Source organism: Lissotriton helveticus, chromosome 5_1 (genome assembly GCF_964261635.1).
Source record: "Lissotriton helveticus chromosome 5_1, aLisHel1.1, whole genome shotgun sequence".
NCBI classification, from domain to species: Eukaryota; Metazoa; Chordata; class Amphibia; order Caudata; family Salamandridae; genus Lissotriton; species Lissotriton helveticus.
In genome coordinates this window covers 2030469783-2030484279 of record NC_136065.1, presented here as the reverse complement: position 1 = coordinate 2030484279, position 14497 = coordinate 2030469783, and the positions used below count along the sequence as shown (strand labels likewise).

At 46.7% G+C, this 14497-nt stretch overlaps 1 protein-coding gene across 1 annotated transcript in view; it reads right to left on the bottom strand.

Moving 5' to 3' along the window:
- LOC144753957 (E3 ubiquitin-protein ligase TRIM39-like) overlaps positions 1–14497 on the bottom strand; it is a 382422-nt gene that overhangs the window by 325436 nt on the left and 42489 nt on the right. The window contains exon 2 of the mRNA XM_078641478.1: positions 3579–3674. Within this exon, the coding sequence (XP_078497604.1) occupies positions 3579–3674 (96 nt within the window). The remainder of the gene's footprint in view (positions 1–3578; positions 3675–14497) is intronic.

The window sequence follows — 14497 nt, the reverse complement described above, 5'->3', positions numbered from 1 at the left end:
ATAAGCTGTCATCTGTATCACTAATGTCTGCCTCTTCTTTCCTCTGCTGGGCATCTCCCACTTTCAATGGTAAAGGAAACAATCTATCTCCCTTGACGGCGACTACCATCCATGTTTTCGTCAGTGCATCCCATTGTGCATCCTGAAGCGCCCTGATCGACCGTTTCACTCTTTCCTGACTTTGTTCTCTTCTCTTTACATACACTGCTCTTATCCATTCATCTAACACTTTGAACTGTGTTGGTCTAGGTGGAGGTCGTAACGCATTCATCACTGCTCTCAAGTGATACAACACATCAAGTCTAAATGAACCATAACATGGGAAAGACAAATCTCCCTCCTTTTCAGTCATCTTTTGCCAATTCTAATACTAGAGTATTGTATGGAACCCTACATTCGTAGCCACGTAATGAGCTGGGGTATCCTCAGGCGGTGCTTCTTCCCCCACTCAAGTTACCACTCATCTATCTCCCGTACAAAGATCTCATAAAACATTGCATGATGAAATCAACTCTTTTGCCCACAATGTTTTTGGTTTACTTCCTGATGTCAATCCACCAATACCAGCGCAGCTTTACTCTAACCAACCTATCACAGCGCTGCACACTTCGACATCACCCTTCCTCCTCACTTAGCAGTTTCCCTCCTTCCCAATTCGCCTCGAACACTTGCGCATGTCTCACTCACACAAAAAGTAACTGTCTGTCCACTAAACAACCAGACAGTATGTACTCATTTTTTTCCTTATTTTCAAAACTAATAAAATGGGTTGGGAAAAAAAAAAAAAAGTCTCCACCTGCAGTTGAAGTTCTTTCTGCTTTCTTAGAAAGTCTTCTTCACAATCCGCTGCTGAATCTACGATATTGCACAGTTCATCACCGGGTCAGGTTTTTGGCATATTCCGAGTTCATAAGATTTCTTGTGACTTCCTTCATCTGGAAACTTTGGACTCTGAAGACCGGAGCTATAATCCTTCCTCTCTTAGTGAGGCAGTTCAATGTATTTCAAATTGACAATCTCAAACAAGCCAGGCATGAACTCTTCTCCTCTGCGACTAGCTCCATCACCGAAAAGGTTGATAACTTGGCGTAGGGTTTTGTCGTGAACAGAACAGTCTAAATACCTATGGGCGACCACATCACTAATGGATTCTATATTGTATCCATAGTTAGACATCTGTTGGGGAGAGGTGTTTGCCTAATGGCTAGGGCGGTCGACTGGGGAACTGGGTTAGATTCTCGGCAATGACGCTGGACATCATGTAATTCTGGGCAAATCATCTCCCCATAGCTACCAAATGAATGAATGTGTCCTCATGTAATGGAACTGGTGCTATGTAAAGCGCTCCGATACCCGATTTGGGTGAAGTTTGCGCTATATAAAACTCTGTAAAATAAAATAAACAATAACAAATCATAGGCAAGTAGTGGAAGTTCTAGTTCCATTTCACGGCTTCCATATGGCTGGGGTTAGCAAGTGTGGCTGCTTCTACCATTGTGGCGCTGTTCAGTAACCGGTAGCTCATATTTCCTATGCCATCAAAAAAGCTATCTAGTCCACGATGTCTGGTGGGGCTCCACCCATGATGTTTCATTTTGCTGGTTCATTTCCTCAGCAGTGATTCAAGGGACAAGGTTCTGACAGTTCGTCTTGCATCTCAACAGGAGTGTGAATTTAAGCAGTGCCTCGAGGAAACTTCTGCAGCTAGTTTGTGGGGGCACTGTGGGTAGATTTCATGTCCAAGGAGGGGGTAACTGAGCTAGGATAGGGTGTCAATAAGTGCTTCTTGGTGAAATTGTGCAGCGTTGTCGCCCTGGTATTGGATGTGTGTGAGGAAAGCGTGTCTTGGCTCGGACCAGGAACCTCTAGGAGGCAATAGGATGGAATAGAGAACCCTAGTGTCACCTGCAAGGAAGAAATGGAAGCAACCCTGATAGTACCTTACTTCTGTAGCATGTAAACAATACAAACCATGACAAAAAGCCAGCCACTTTTCCCATGAAAGGAAAACCTTTTAGAGCGAGCAAACACATAGCTAATATGCACAGTATAACAGGAGCCAAGTGAACCCATCCCAACCCTGGAGCAAACTCCATCCCAACGGTCTATGCAGAGGTAGTGCCCTTAAAAAACAAAATGGTTTTAGCCAGAGTGCCCGAGTTCGACGCCTCTGCCATAGCAGGGTAAGTAGACTGCACAGTCATAGCTTAACTCAAAAGCAGAGGATAGGCAGGACACGTTGGGGGGTTGAGGGGTTGAATAGAAGGACAGGTAGGCTGGAAATCAGAGGAACAATGTAAAAGGGGACAGTCTGGGCCCCAGTGACCGGTTGGAATCCCAAAAATACAAATGTAGCATGGCAGTCTGAAAGTCAGTGACATACGGTACAATCCTCTGGTTAAAAACAACTTTTTGATCCTTTCTAAGTTTCTCGCCTAATTTGTCAGGTTGCATGGCCATACCATTATAATTACCAGAACAAGTTCTAGTATGGAAAGATTCTTTGACGAATAAGGATTGGGCTATTTTTGTGCAAGGTGCACTGATATATGCAGTGCGCTAAAGACCAGATGCCAGCATAGAGTGCTAGATGGCGGGAGATGGACGAGCACGGAGGGGTCCCAAAATCAGCTAGCACTGGAGTTCTGAATGGCTTGAAGGAAATTAATAAGATACTCACATGCAGCCCTGGATTAAGCGAGTTGATGTCATTCAGAAGAGTCCTAATAACGGATTGCTTACACTAACTCAAGAAAGATTCCTCTTCCCTCTAGCTCGACTGTCAAGGTACACCAATGCCCCTATCCTGAAGTTTAGCTTGTAAAGGTTATCCCGGTTTGCCACCTTCAGATCTGATTGACAGGAGTGCCTCTGCCACATCGGAGTATCAGGGGTATCATCCTGTCTCTGAAATCCACCTTTTATTGTCAGGGATACCACCATGCCCCTCACCTCCAGTTCTACCAGGGGTAACCCAATGTTCCTCACCTCCAGTTGTACCAGAGGTAACCCCATGTTCCTCACCATCAGTTCTACCAGGGGTAGTTCCATGCTGGGGATCTCCAGTTAGGACTGTCAAGATAAGTCCAAGTTTTTCACCTCCATTTCGGATTGTCAGGGTTACCCCATACTTCTCATCTCCAGTTCGGAGTGTGAGGGGTACCCCAAGTCTCTCACCTAAAGTCCTGATTGTCAGTTACCCCATGCCACTCACCTCCAGTTCTACCAGGAGTACCTCCATGTCTCACACCTCCAGTTGCGTTTGTTACTGGTACCTCATGTCACTCACCTCCAGTTCTGACCACCCGCTGTAAGCACGCGTCTCTTAACTCCAGTTTTGACTATCAGATGTACCTACATGCATGTATTTCAACCCCAGTTGTCAGATGAACTCACAGGTCTTGCACCTTCATGAATGTCAGGATTAACCCCAACGTCCCTCACCTCAAGTTCCATCATGAATACGCCCCACAGCTCCTCTCCAGTCCGGACTCTCAGAAGTAACCCCTTGTCTCTATTTTAGTAAGAGGCTACCATGTCGCGCAGCTCTCTACAAATACAGTCAGGAAACCTCTCACCTCCACCTTGGACGCAGTCCTGCTTTCTTCTGCTGCCCATATCTGCAGGCTCTCCAGCTCCTTTTTCAGTCGCTCAACGTGGGAATGAAGTCTCTTCTGAAAAACAATCCATGTGTTAATCTTATCCAACAGCTATTCCGCATGTGAATATTAAGCTTAACTTTTCCAAGCAAGCATGAACATTTCATATGTGCAGCTGCCCTATGATGCTACAGACTGCATTTGTTGGGGTAAACACTGTACGCACTGTACTCACAGGTCATTATGTCGAGAGCCTACTTAGCCACGCTCTTCATTAGGCTTCAAAGTTGAACATCACCAATTTTTAAGAATGTGACATCACATAAACACTTTGCATTCTCCTAACCCCTCCACAAGTTCTTTTGTCCTACTTAGAAGTCTTCCTCAGTACATACAGAAGACTTATCTTCAGCAGACATGCAACACCTCAAACATTGCCTGCATTTTATCAAGGACTGATGTCTAGTACCTACCTGAAGCTCAACCTCACCAAGACAGAGCAAAAAAATAGGATGGAGTTCAAACCTAGCTCAACAAATAGATTTGGATGGATTAGAACCCCAAACTTTAATCCAATGCCACACCCTCAGATTCGCACTCAGCACTGACCTCTCCTTGGGGTCACACATCGCCAAGAAAACCAAGGCCGTCTTTTACCAGCTCTCTCTCTAACGAGTAGAGTGAAACCAGTCCTCCTAGATAAGGACAATATAAATGTTCCTCCAGTCCTCATATTCACTCATCTGGACTGTGACAATGTCCTGCTACACGGCCTCCCAGATTTACACTGGACTCACCTTAAGGACATCTTACACGCATCAACAAGCCTCATAAAGGTCATAAACAAATATGATCACAAACCTTCCATTGAGCTCCCTAGGCAGGCCACACCAACTTCAAAACCAGTTGCATCCTCTACAAAACCATCATGACTTGCACATCTGGCTGACAAGCTCAGTATCTGAGCCAGAACACCATCAGATTGGAGACAAAAAAAGCACAAAAGAAAGGAAGCACACTGCCTTCTCGATCTCTGTATCCAGTATCTGCAAAAACATCCCTATATCAATCAAGACTGCCCAACCCCTTCCCCAATCTAGAAGGGAGCTGAAGAATCACCTTTTTAAAAGGCACTAAATGCAGCAACAAGACAAGTTGACAGTATCTACGCATTTCGCACTGTACATTGTGCTTTTAGTTCGGCTTCTGCTCTACAAATACCAAAAACAACAAGAAGCACCCAAGAAAAATACTTACCCAAAATATTAATTAAACTGAAGAGGATATCTTAGAAAAAATATATATTTTTTTAAAGTGATAAAGGAGGCCACAGAGTATACTTGTTCTCCCAAATGTTATTTTTCAGTATGCACCTTGTCCACCAGGTTGCTCCTTAACTGCTTTCTCACTCTCTAAAGATACATCTCATCCTGCATCACTGTCTCCACACCCTATGGAATGTTCAGCTCCATACATTCCAGCTTCAGGGATACCACACACTTCCCTCTTGGAGGATTTTACAGATTTGGCCAAGTTTAAACTTTAATAAGAAGCAAATCAGAAACCAATTTTTTCCAGAACGTATTCTAAAAGATTAACAACATTCCTTTTTGCAGATAACAATGAACAATCCTCTTCTGCATCTCCTATTTATAGTTAATTCATCAAACAGTCTGCATGCTACTTAGGTTTCTATTTCTCTCCTCTTCCTCAATTATTTTGTTATTCCTATATCCTTGAAGTCTCTGCTTTTCCTTTACTTTGTCACCCGCTTTAACTTCTCTACTCAAAATCTAGACATGTGTATCCTTTGTTGTAACTGCATTAAGTGAACAACTTCATTACTTTCAATGAGTAGCAGAACTTAGACCTTCTCATTACCCCCCGACCCTCATCTTCATCACATCCCCTACACTTATTTTTCAAATTTTTTTTTAACTGTATTTTTATTGCAGACAAATAGTTGACCAACAAACATGTGTTCCGAGCGCCATGCCTCTCAGGTATGGCCCGCACCATTCGTAAAATAGACTTCACACTGCCGTGTAGCCCGCATCCCGGAGGCCGGGCGGCAATAGTCACAGAGTGCTAAACTAGAACTCACAAACAAAGACAGTGACATTTGCTCGGCAAAATTATCCTGCATCTGCTTTTCCTTTTCTCCCCAACCCCTAACCCCAACACTTAAATGGCTCTAATACTCGTATGACAGGATGAGTAATACCCTGAGAAGCATGCGGTTCACCCTCCGTCTAAATGCCTCCTTATGTAGGTGCTTACCCATGTGTACTACCTTCTGAGCATGGGGCCACCCATATCAGTCAACCATCCTGAATGGCACCGCTGCTACCTTCAGCGCCTAGTCCCCCTACGTGCCAACACCAGAGCCCTCAACGACCCAACTCCCACCTCCTCCCCCCGCTAACTACTGGTGTGGGCCCGACGTCGGTATTTCTACTTCCAAATGAGAGAGGCCCGCAGGATCACCACTCATCTATCTTCGTATCACCTGGAACTTCATTTGATGCCTCCCTTCCCACGTCCTCTTCGGCCTCCCGATAATTGCGCAGTGTGCGTACTAACTCTTCCCATGCTCGCGCCATTTCCATACTCTTCTCATTAGCTGTGCGGGCTGCCTGTCGAAGTCTTACTGCACCCTCACTACGGGCCCATTTAAACAATTTGTTCGCCCACCGTCTGTAAGAAGGACCCTCTCTCGACTTCCAATGCCAGGTTATTTCCCTCTGGGCTAGAATTAGACCTAGATCAATGAACTTGCTAGTTATTTTAGTCCTTTTCGTATGAGGAAACCACAGCAGCAAACAAGTCGCCTTATCATACTCCACCTGCCGGTCAGTGATCTCAGTAAGAAGTGCACCCACCTCCGACCAATAGTCCCCTAGTTGTGGACAGTCCCATAACATATGATCTAGTTCCGCGGCAGGCATCGAGCATCTAGGGCACGCTGCATCCTGCGCTTGGAAATATCTCTGTATCTTCCCCGGTGTAAGGTAGGCTCTGTGCACTATAAAGAAATGCACTTGTTGGGACCGGGCATTCCTGCACCCCTTCCACGTTCGTCTCAAAATATACCCCCAGGTTGTGTCCGGTATAGGTTTCCCCATACTCTCCTCCCATTTTTGTTTGAGGACCGTCAGTGGTCTGTATTCGCCTATGTATATTGGGGGTAACTCTCGAGATTTTTTATTCAATCCTCCTATAGATAAATGTATACTGCCGAAATGATTTTAGACTTGTTAATTGTAATTCGACAATAGTCTATTGTAGTTTAATACCTTTTTTAATATTTATTGTATGGTTTTTAAATTGTCTTTTTATTAACATTTGTATATTTTATGTATACTTTTATGACTTAATTGTCGAATAAAGTTTGTAAAGTAAAGGTACCAACCCCTCGTGCAACATCCGAGAGTGCAAGCACGTGACCGCCTTGAAGGTGCCCGCCGCCATCACTACGTATTGGCATGCCATCGCGGTCTTCGGCTCTGCCTGCCCAGATTTCCAATGCTTCCTGATCGCCGTTGTAACAGCCATATGCAAGAGGTAACTCCCATCAGGAATACCAAATTGGTCCCGTATCGCCCGAAAGGGCAACAACTCGCCTTCAGCGTATAGGTCGCCTCCCACATGAAGTCCCAACTCCTCCCATTCCGCAAGCGGGGACCAGTCCCCACCGTGCGGTAGGGCTGTCAACATGCCTAGTGGGATTTCCGGTGCGTATGGGTGCCCCTCTCCCGCCCTCTTCTGACCTCTGTTCCAGCACAACCTCAGGGTCCTTTCCTGTGGGGTCAGGTCCCGTAGCGCAAGCGGTTGTTGCATAATGATATATGAGAGAACATGCCTCTGCATTCCTTTCCCTCGGGCATGATCCGGGCCCCTAAATTCCCTAGCAACATTCAGTGTCAGGATCTGCAGCTGCGCCGCTATGTAGTAAAGTTCGAAGCTCGGAACTGCCAGTCCCCCCTCCGATTTTGGTCTCAACAGCGTATCTAGTGCCACACGCCGCCGTCCACGTCCCCATAGGAAGTCGATGGTCGGTGTCCGCAATTCCTTGAATAAACGAGGAGGTACCCAGATTGGCAGTGTACGGAAGTAATAGAGCAGCCGGGGTAAAGCCAACATTTTCAGCAGCGCCACTCTCCCTACCACCGAAAGGGGAAGAGTCGCCCAAAACTCCATACAGCCCTTTAAGGCACGTATACAGCGTCCCACATTCCCCTCCAACATGTCTGTAGCACTGCGATAAATCCGGACCCCCAAATAGGTAAAGCAGGATGGTTCCCACAGCAGGCCAGCCGCCAATGGTTGTTGGGGCATATCTGCCCGTAGCGGGAAAATGCATGTTTTAGCCCAGTTTACCCTAAAGCCCGATAGCTTTCCGAAGTCTGAAAGCAAGTCTACCGCCCCATGTAATGCATCCGTTGCGTTCTCCAGAAACAACAGCAGATCATCTGCATACAACGAAACGTGGTGCAGAGTTCCACCACACATGAAGCCAGTGTAGGCCGTTCCCATACGTGCTCGGGACGCCAAAGGTTCAATTATGAGCACAAACAGCAGGGGTGAAAGTGAACATCCCTGCCTAGTACCCCTACTCACCGGGTACCCGGCCGATATCACAGGCCACAAGCGCACTCTAGCAGTAGCGAGGGAATACAATACCTTTGTCCAACATCGGAAGCGCTCACCTAAACCGAAATTCTCCAACACCTTGTCGAGGTAATCCCACTCCAGACTATCAAATGCCTATTCTATGTCCACGGACAACACGGCCGGCAACACATCTGCATCTAAGGCGCCCCCCATCACTCGTATCAGACGTCGGATGTTGTTCGAGGTATTTCTAGTGGGAATAAACCCAGCCTGCTCCTCATGGATTAATGCAGTCATGTGGGGCAGCAGTCTCGAGGCCAGTACGCGGCTTAATATTTTATAATCCACCGTCAACATAGACAGGGGTCTATAGGCGGTCACATCACTACTCTCCCTCCCCGGTTTCAGTAATGGGAGGACCAGCGCCTCCCTCATGGATTCCGGCAAATGGCCCAACTCTACCGCCTCATTATATACCTCCACCAGGTGCGGCGCCAGAAGGTCGATGTATTTTACATAGAATTCTATCGGTAGGCCATCCACTCCTGGCGTCTTCTTCTTAGCCATTTGCTTAATCGCTCCCCGAACTTACGCCAAGGATAAAGCCTGGCCCAGAGTATCGGCATCCTCTTCAGCCAACTGCGGGATTTGGGTTCCCGCCAAATAGTCCTCTATGTCCAGCGCGCCCGCCCCCTGGTGACTCTGGTAGAGTGCCTCATAGTATCCCAAGAAACGCGAAAGAATCGCCCTCTGGGAATACACCATTTCTCCTGTCTCCGTACAGACGCTCAAAACTGGGCAACCACCCGTCGTCGGGTTCGCCCTCCTCGCTAGTAGTGTACCCACCTTGTCCCCCTCATCATGAACTTTTTCCAGGTATCGCCTGTAATCATAGCTCCGAAGCCTCTCTGTTTCCACCGCTACCAGTTCTTTAGCTGCTAATAGCTGCTCCTGCAGTGACTGCTGCTCTGGCCTCTGCCTCTCCACTTCCCGCAGCGCCTCCTCTGCCTTTTTTACATCCGCCAGAACCACCAGCCTTTCCCCAGAATGCTTACTTATGCACAACCCTCATCACTACCTTAATCGCGTCCCATTCCACAGCCCTGGTAGACGCCGTACCCCTATTCTCCGTGAAATAGCGTTCAATACCGTTCCTAATTTCAGAACTAAAGACTTGATCTTCCAGGGTGTCTGGCTGCAATCGCCAGGTCGGGATTGCCGCCCTCTCATGCGGCCATTGGAGGGAAACCAATTGAGGATTATGATCCGAGATGGTCCTAGCCAGGTACTCCGAGTGCGTGGCCAGCTGCGCCAAGGAGTTACTACATAAGATGGCATCAATCCTAACATGTAGTTCGTGCAGTGCTGAGAAGAACGAGTAGTCCCTATCCGTCTGGTGATGTCCCCGCCACACATCAACCAGTCCCCACCTATCTTGCCATTCTACCCTCTGCTTCGCTAGTCTACGGACCTGTGAGTCAGCCAATGGTGGATGTGACCTGTCTGGTGTGGGATTAGTTATTGAGTTGAAATCTCCACCCAGTACAACCTGGCTTGCCAGACAATGCGCTAGTGTCCCTGATAATTTGTCCAGGAATCGGGCCTGGTCCGTATTCGGCACACAGATACTACAGAGCACCACATCCCTGCCAAACAATCTCCCCTCCACCGCCACATATCTGCCCTCCGGGTCAATGACAGTATTCGTAGCCTGAAACGGAATCCCCGCCCTCACCCATACCAGGACTCCCCTGGCAAACGCAGAGTAGGCGGTTCCAAACACTTGCCCCCGCCATCGCTTCTGCAATGCAGCACTTTCTTGCTTGGTAAGGTGCGTCTCTTGAAGCAGTGCTATCTGGATTCCACGGCGCACCAGATATGCATGCACCTTGTGGCGCTGGACATAGTGTGTAATCCAAGCACGTTCCATGTAATACATTTCAGTTCAGGTAACGTCCCCATTGCAGTAGTTCTCCCACAGCCCCCTCTCCATTTTTCGCCAGCCCACACCAGCCTGAATACCCCAGACAACCCCCATGACCCTCCCCCCCAGAACAGGACCCAATAACAAAATATCAGTCCCCATCCAAACTACCATTCCCACTCACACTATACTAACCTGTAGTAGCCACTACAGGGTGACTTAAGGGCAAAGGGAAAGTAGTGCAGCTCCGACAGGTGGCAACCCCCACCTCAGCTCCCATCCCCTCAATCCCACACAGTGGCGAATACAAGTATGCTGATCAAGAATATTACCAGGGGCTCCATCCCCTCCAGATGTAGCCCAGAAACGGGGACCCACAGAAAAGAGTACATCGTCTACAGATCGTCCGCCGACCTAGGTGTCACTTCCGGACCCCGAGCGCTGTCCGCATCAGACAGTTCAGTACCCGATTGTCGTTTGTCTTCATCGGAGTCCGACCCTCTGTTCGACTCCTCCTGCTGTGACCCTGTTATCGCCGCCGTCGCCGCCAGTGCGTCTTGCTTATCAGCTGCCAGTTGTGTGTGCAGGAGGGCCTGTCGGGTCTTGTTTCTCTTCCGGATACGTTGAGATTGGCGCATCCCAGCCATGTCCAGGCTTCCTCGGGTGTCAGGAAGAAATGGGTCGAACCATCCAGAATGACTCTCAATTTGGCCGGAAACACCAGCGAGTATTGGATCCCCTCATCTCTGAGTTACTTTTTGATGGACAGATAGGAGGCCCTGCGTCTCTGTATCTCCTGCGTATAATCCGGGAAGAGTGTGACCGTTCCGTTCTCCACTTTGAAAGGCCCGTTTGTACGTGCCCTTTGAATCAATAAATCCCTGTCCTTGAAGTGAAGGACCAGAGCGACCACAGGGCGAGGTGGGCGTCCCGGTAAGGGCGGCTTGGCCGGCACTCTATGCGCCCGCTCAAGGGTGAAGAAGGAGGAGAGGCCCTCGGGGGCCACCTGCGACCTGAACAAGCCTTCCAAATATGCTACCATGTCCGTCCCCTCCACTTTTTCAGGAAGGCCAACCACCCTGACGTTGTTGCGTCGGTTTCAACTTTCCGTATCCTCTGCCTTCTTTTCCAGGGTTGCTAGGCGCTGGAACGCATCCACCAGCTTGCATTCTACTGTTACCACCGCCGGCTTCAGTCTTGAACTACCAGTTCCGTGTCTTTCACCCTGTCGAACAGTTTTGAGTGGTCCGCTTTCAAGAGCCCCAGCCGTGTAGTTCCTATAGTCCCAATAGGCTCTGCGCATTGGAATAATATCTTCAGTAGTGTAGACGTAGGACTGAGGTTAACTAGGTCTCTACTGACTATATTAGACTTAAGTTTTTTGCCAGCTAGCTCACAGTTCACTAGAAACTTTCTCGAATAAGCGAGGAGGAGTTTAACCTCCCTGGATAGACAAGAAGGGATTTAGTTTCTGACAACCATAAAACATGACAACTTTGCTCTCCCTGAATAAGAGTGTATCTCTAGAGTCGTGTGAAAACAAAAGACAGCTATTTCACTCAGTCAGTAAGTGCGTACTTAGTTTCACCAGATTGCAGAGAAAAAGAGAGACGGGCGTTTTCAATAAAAGGTGTTATTTATTGAGCAGTCTCTTTCCTCATACAAGAGAAATGAATTGCTACAATTGCAATACTTATAGTTAAGTAAAGTGCATACAGTAAAAGCAGGAGTATGAAATAATACTGTAAAAGCATGGATATGGTTTCTTAGCCATATGATACTTTAAAATGGATAAAATAGATACATAATATATACATTGACTAAATCGTACTCAACTGGTGCTTCTAACTATGCCTACCCCGGTGTACCTGACCTAAGCCTAATACGTGGGAAGGAGTAAGTAAGTAGCAGTTTAAGTTAAGTTTGTTTTGCCAAGAATCTGACTCAAGAATTCTCTGTAAGGGTTTAGTCAGTTCAGTACCTGGGTATTAGAAGGCAGGAGGGCTGGTATCTCTCTCTCAGGAATCGGTATCCCAGTCACCCGCAAGGGTAAGCTGGAAACGCCGGACGCTGGATTTCTCGGCAAGAGAAAAGACAGCGCGTCAAAAGGGAGGGGCAGCATCCGTGGGCTCTCGCATCAGCTGGGCTCTCGGGCAAGTAGTAGCTGCTCCAGATTCATCACCACCGTGTGTTTGCTTAAGGCAACGTTGGTATATTTATACCTGAAAGGTGCCGGGTTTGACGTAAGGCTGGACATAAGACGTCAATAAAGATGTCACTAAGAACTGGTCGTTCTTACAGTGCTTTACAGGAGTTCTCGGACTAAATCAAAACAAAGCAGCGGGGATTTCCCAGGTTGCTGGAGGCTTGGATTTGTTTAAGAACTCGGTGTGCTTTCTAGGGGGCTGGAGGAATAGGCTTGCTTAATGTGACAGCATGCGCTATGATTGAATTATGAAAAGGGTTTTCAATGCCGTTGTAGGGATATTTATTGATTTATAACCGGACAAGGGCAAAGAATAGGAATATTGATTCAGGTACCTAGATAAACACACTACACCCACTCCACGAATTCATGTCCAGAATTACTAAACTAAGCAATAGTAAACATATCTAACGGTGCATGTGTATACCGATCCACCCCAAAATACATTTTTTGCATCTGAAATGGCATATGTGAAATACACGAAAAATGAGTATAGGTACAGTATTTCAAGCAGAGTAATCCTTCATAAAATAGGATGCATATATATCAGCGGAATGATTTTGCGGAAATTACACATGAAAATGGCTCTTAGTACAGAAAAGAAAAGTGCGAGACCATTTCATCACATATAAATACAGTTATTTGTAAATATGCTAGAGGCTGAGGTAATATATTGTCTCTAGAGTTCCTAAAAATAGAAGCTCTGTTCTCTAAGAATAGTTCTACTTGAAGCAGAGGATGAGTGCCAAAAAAAAGTAAATATTTTTGGAATCGGGGAAAAATATTTTCGTTTTTCAAGGGAAGAATTCAAAACAGTTCCAAATATTTCCAGAAGCTTTTGTTTTTCAAAGCTCAAGGCCAAATTTCAGAGTTCAGTGAACACCGAGTGCTCGTTTGCTTAAAAGTTATTCTTTTTGTTCAGGGGAGAACATCATTTCAGACAGACTTTCAAAAAAGCAGTTTACCGCTTCAGGTGAAAGTTCAACCAGGTTGGAAAATGCCGCAACTGTGCAGTCGTGAGAATGATTGCTATCATCGATGTATTGATCAGCATTGCTCACAGAAGGTCGTACCTGGTTGATGCTGCTCTCATCTTGTACTTCACTACCATTTAATCGCAGTGGTGAAGTCTCAACGAATGCCGTCATCAGGATGGGTAACCGCTGGGGACAACACGATGCATGAGCCTTTACGGGACTTAGCAAAGTATCCGTATCCAATGGTACTTCTGATTGTAGTGTAAGACAGACGTCCAACACGCATTCTTCTCCGCACAGCATACATCTTAACACAGGTAAGATACAATTCTGCCAGATGGGTCTGAATGAAAGAAACCAGGTCATATTCAGATCTCTTAGCCGGGCTAATCCAAGGACTTTAGTTATGTGGTCCCGATAGCGTATAGCTAGGATCGTTTCTTCCATTGTTGCTGGAGTCTTGTCTGTGACATGGCTTGCCATAACGAAGCAGGAGTATCAAAAATAAAATGCCTGCTACGAGTCCCGACAGGAGTGGAAGGCCGCCAAAGATAGAATGCACAAAATTAGGAAAGATGCCCAGGACTGCTTTGAAGGGTGTCAACAGTCCCGAAAAAATTGTCTTAAATACACTCGGGATACCATTCGTATCTGAAATGTTTAGGATTTGGTTTAGCATTTCTGCGAAGTGTAGGGGGCAATTTGTTGATAAAAGGTTATGTATCTCTTCTGTCGTCCTTGCAACTTGGAGATCATACGTTTCTTTCGATGACGTCAGGGGCACAGGCGTCTGTAGAAGAACAGACTTCATTCTGCTTAAAGTATCAATTCGAATAGAAGAGATTTTCGGACTGGGCCAAATTTTTCCCTCCCTGTCTGGAGTGTCGTTCGGATACAATACTTGCATACAACAAGTGACCATGGACGAAACGCTTACTAGATAAGCTTTTCCTGGCACCAAGCCACAACATCTGTGGTCCACTATTAGAATGTAGCTCCCGTTCGAAAGCCGTCTAAAGAATGGCTCTATTCGAGTTGTAGGTGTGCCAAGCTGGTGACATGAAAGGTTATTTGAAGTCCCCTCACAGGCCCCATGTAAATGTATACCCTGACACAGAAGTATACCACTTAGTGATTTTTCACAATTATTACCACTAAGAAATACATTCTGTCCTTT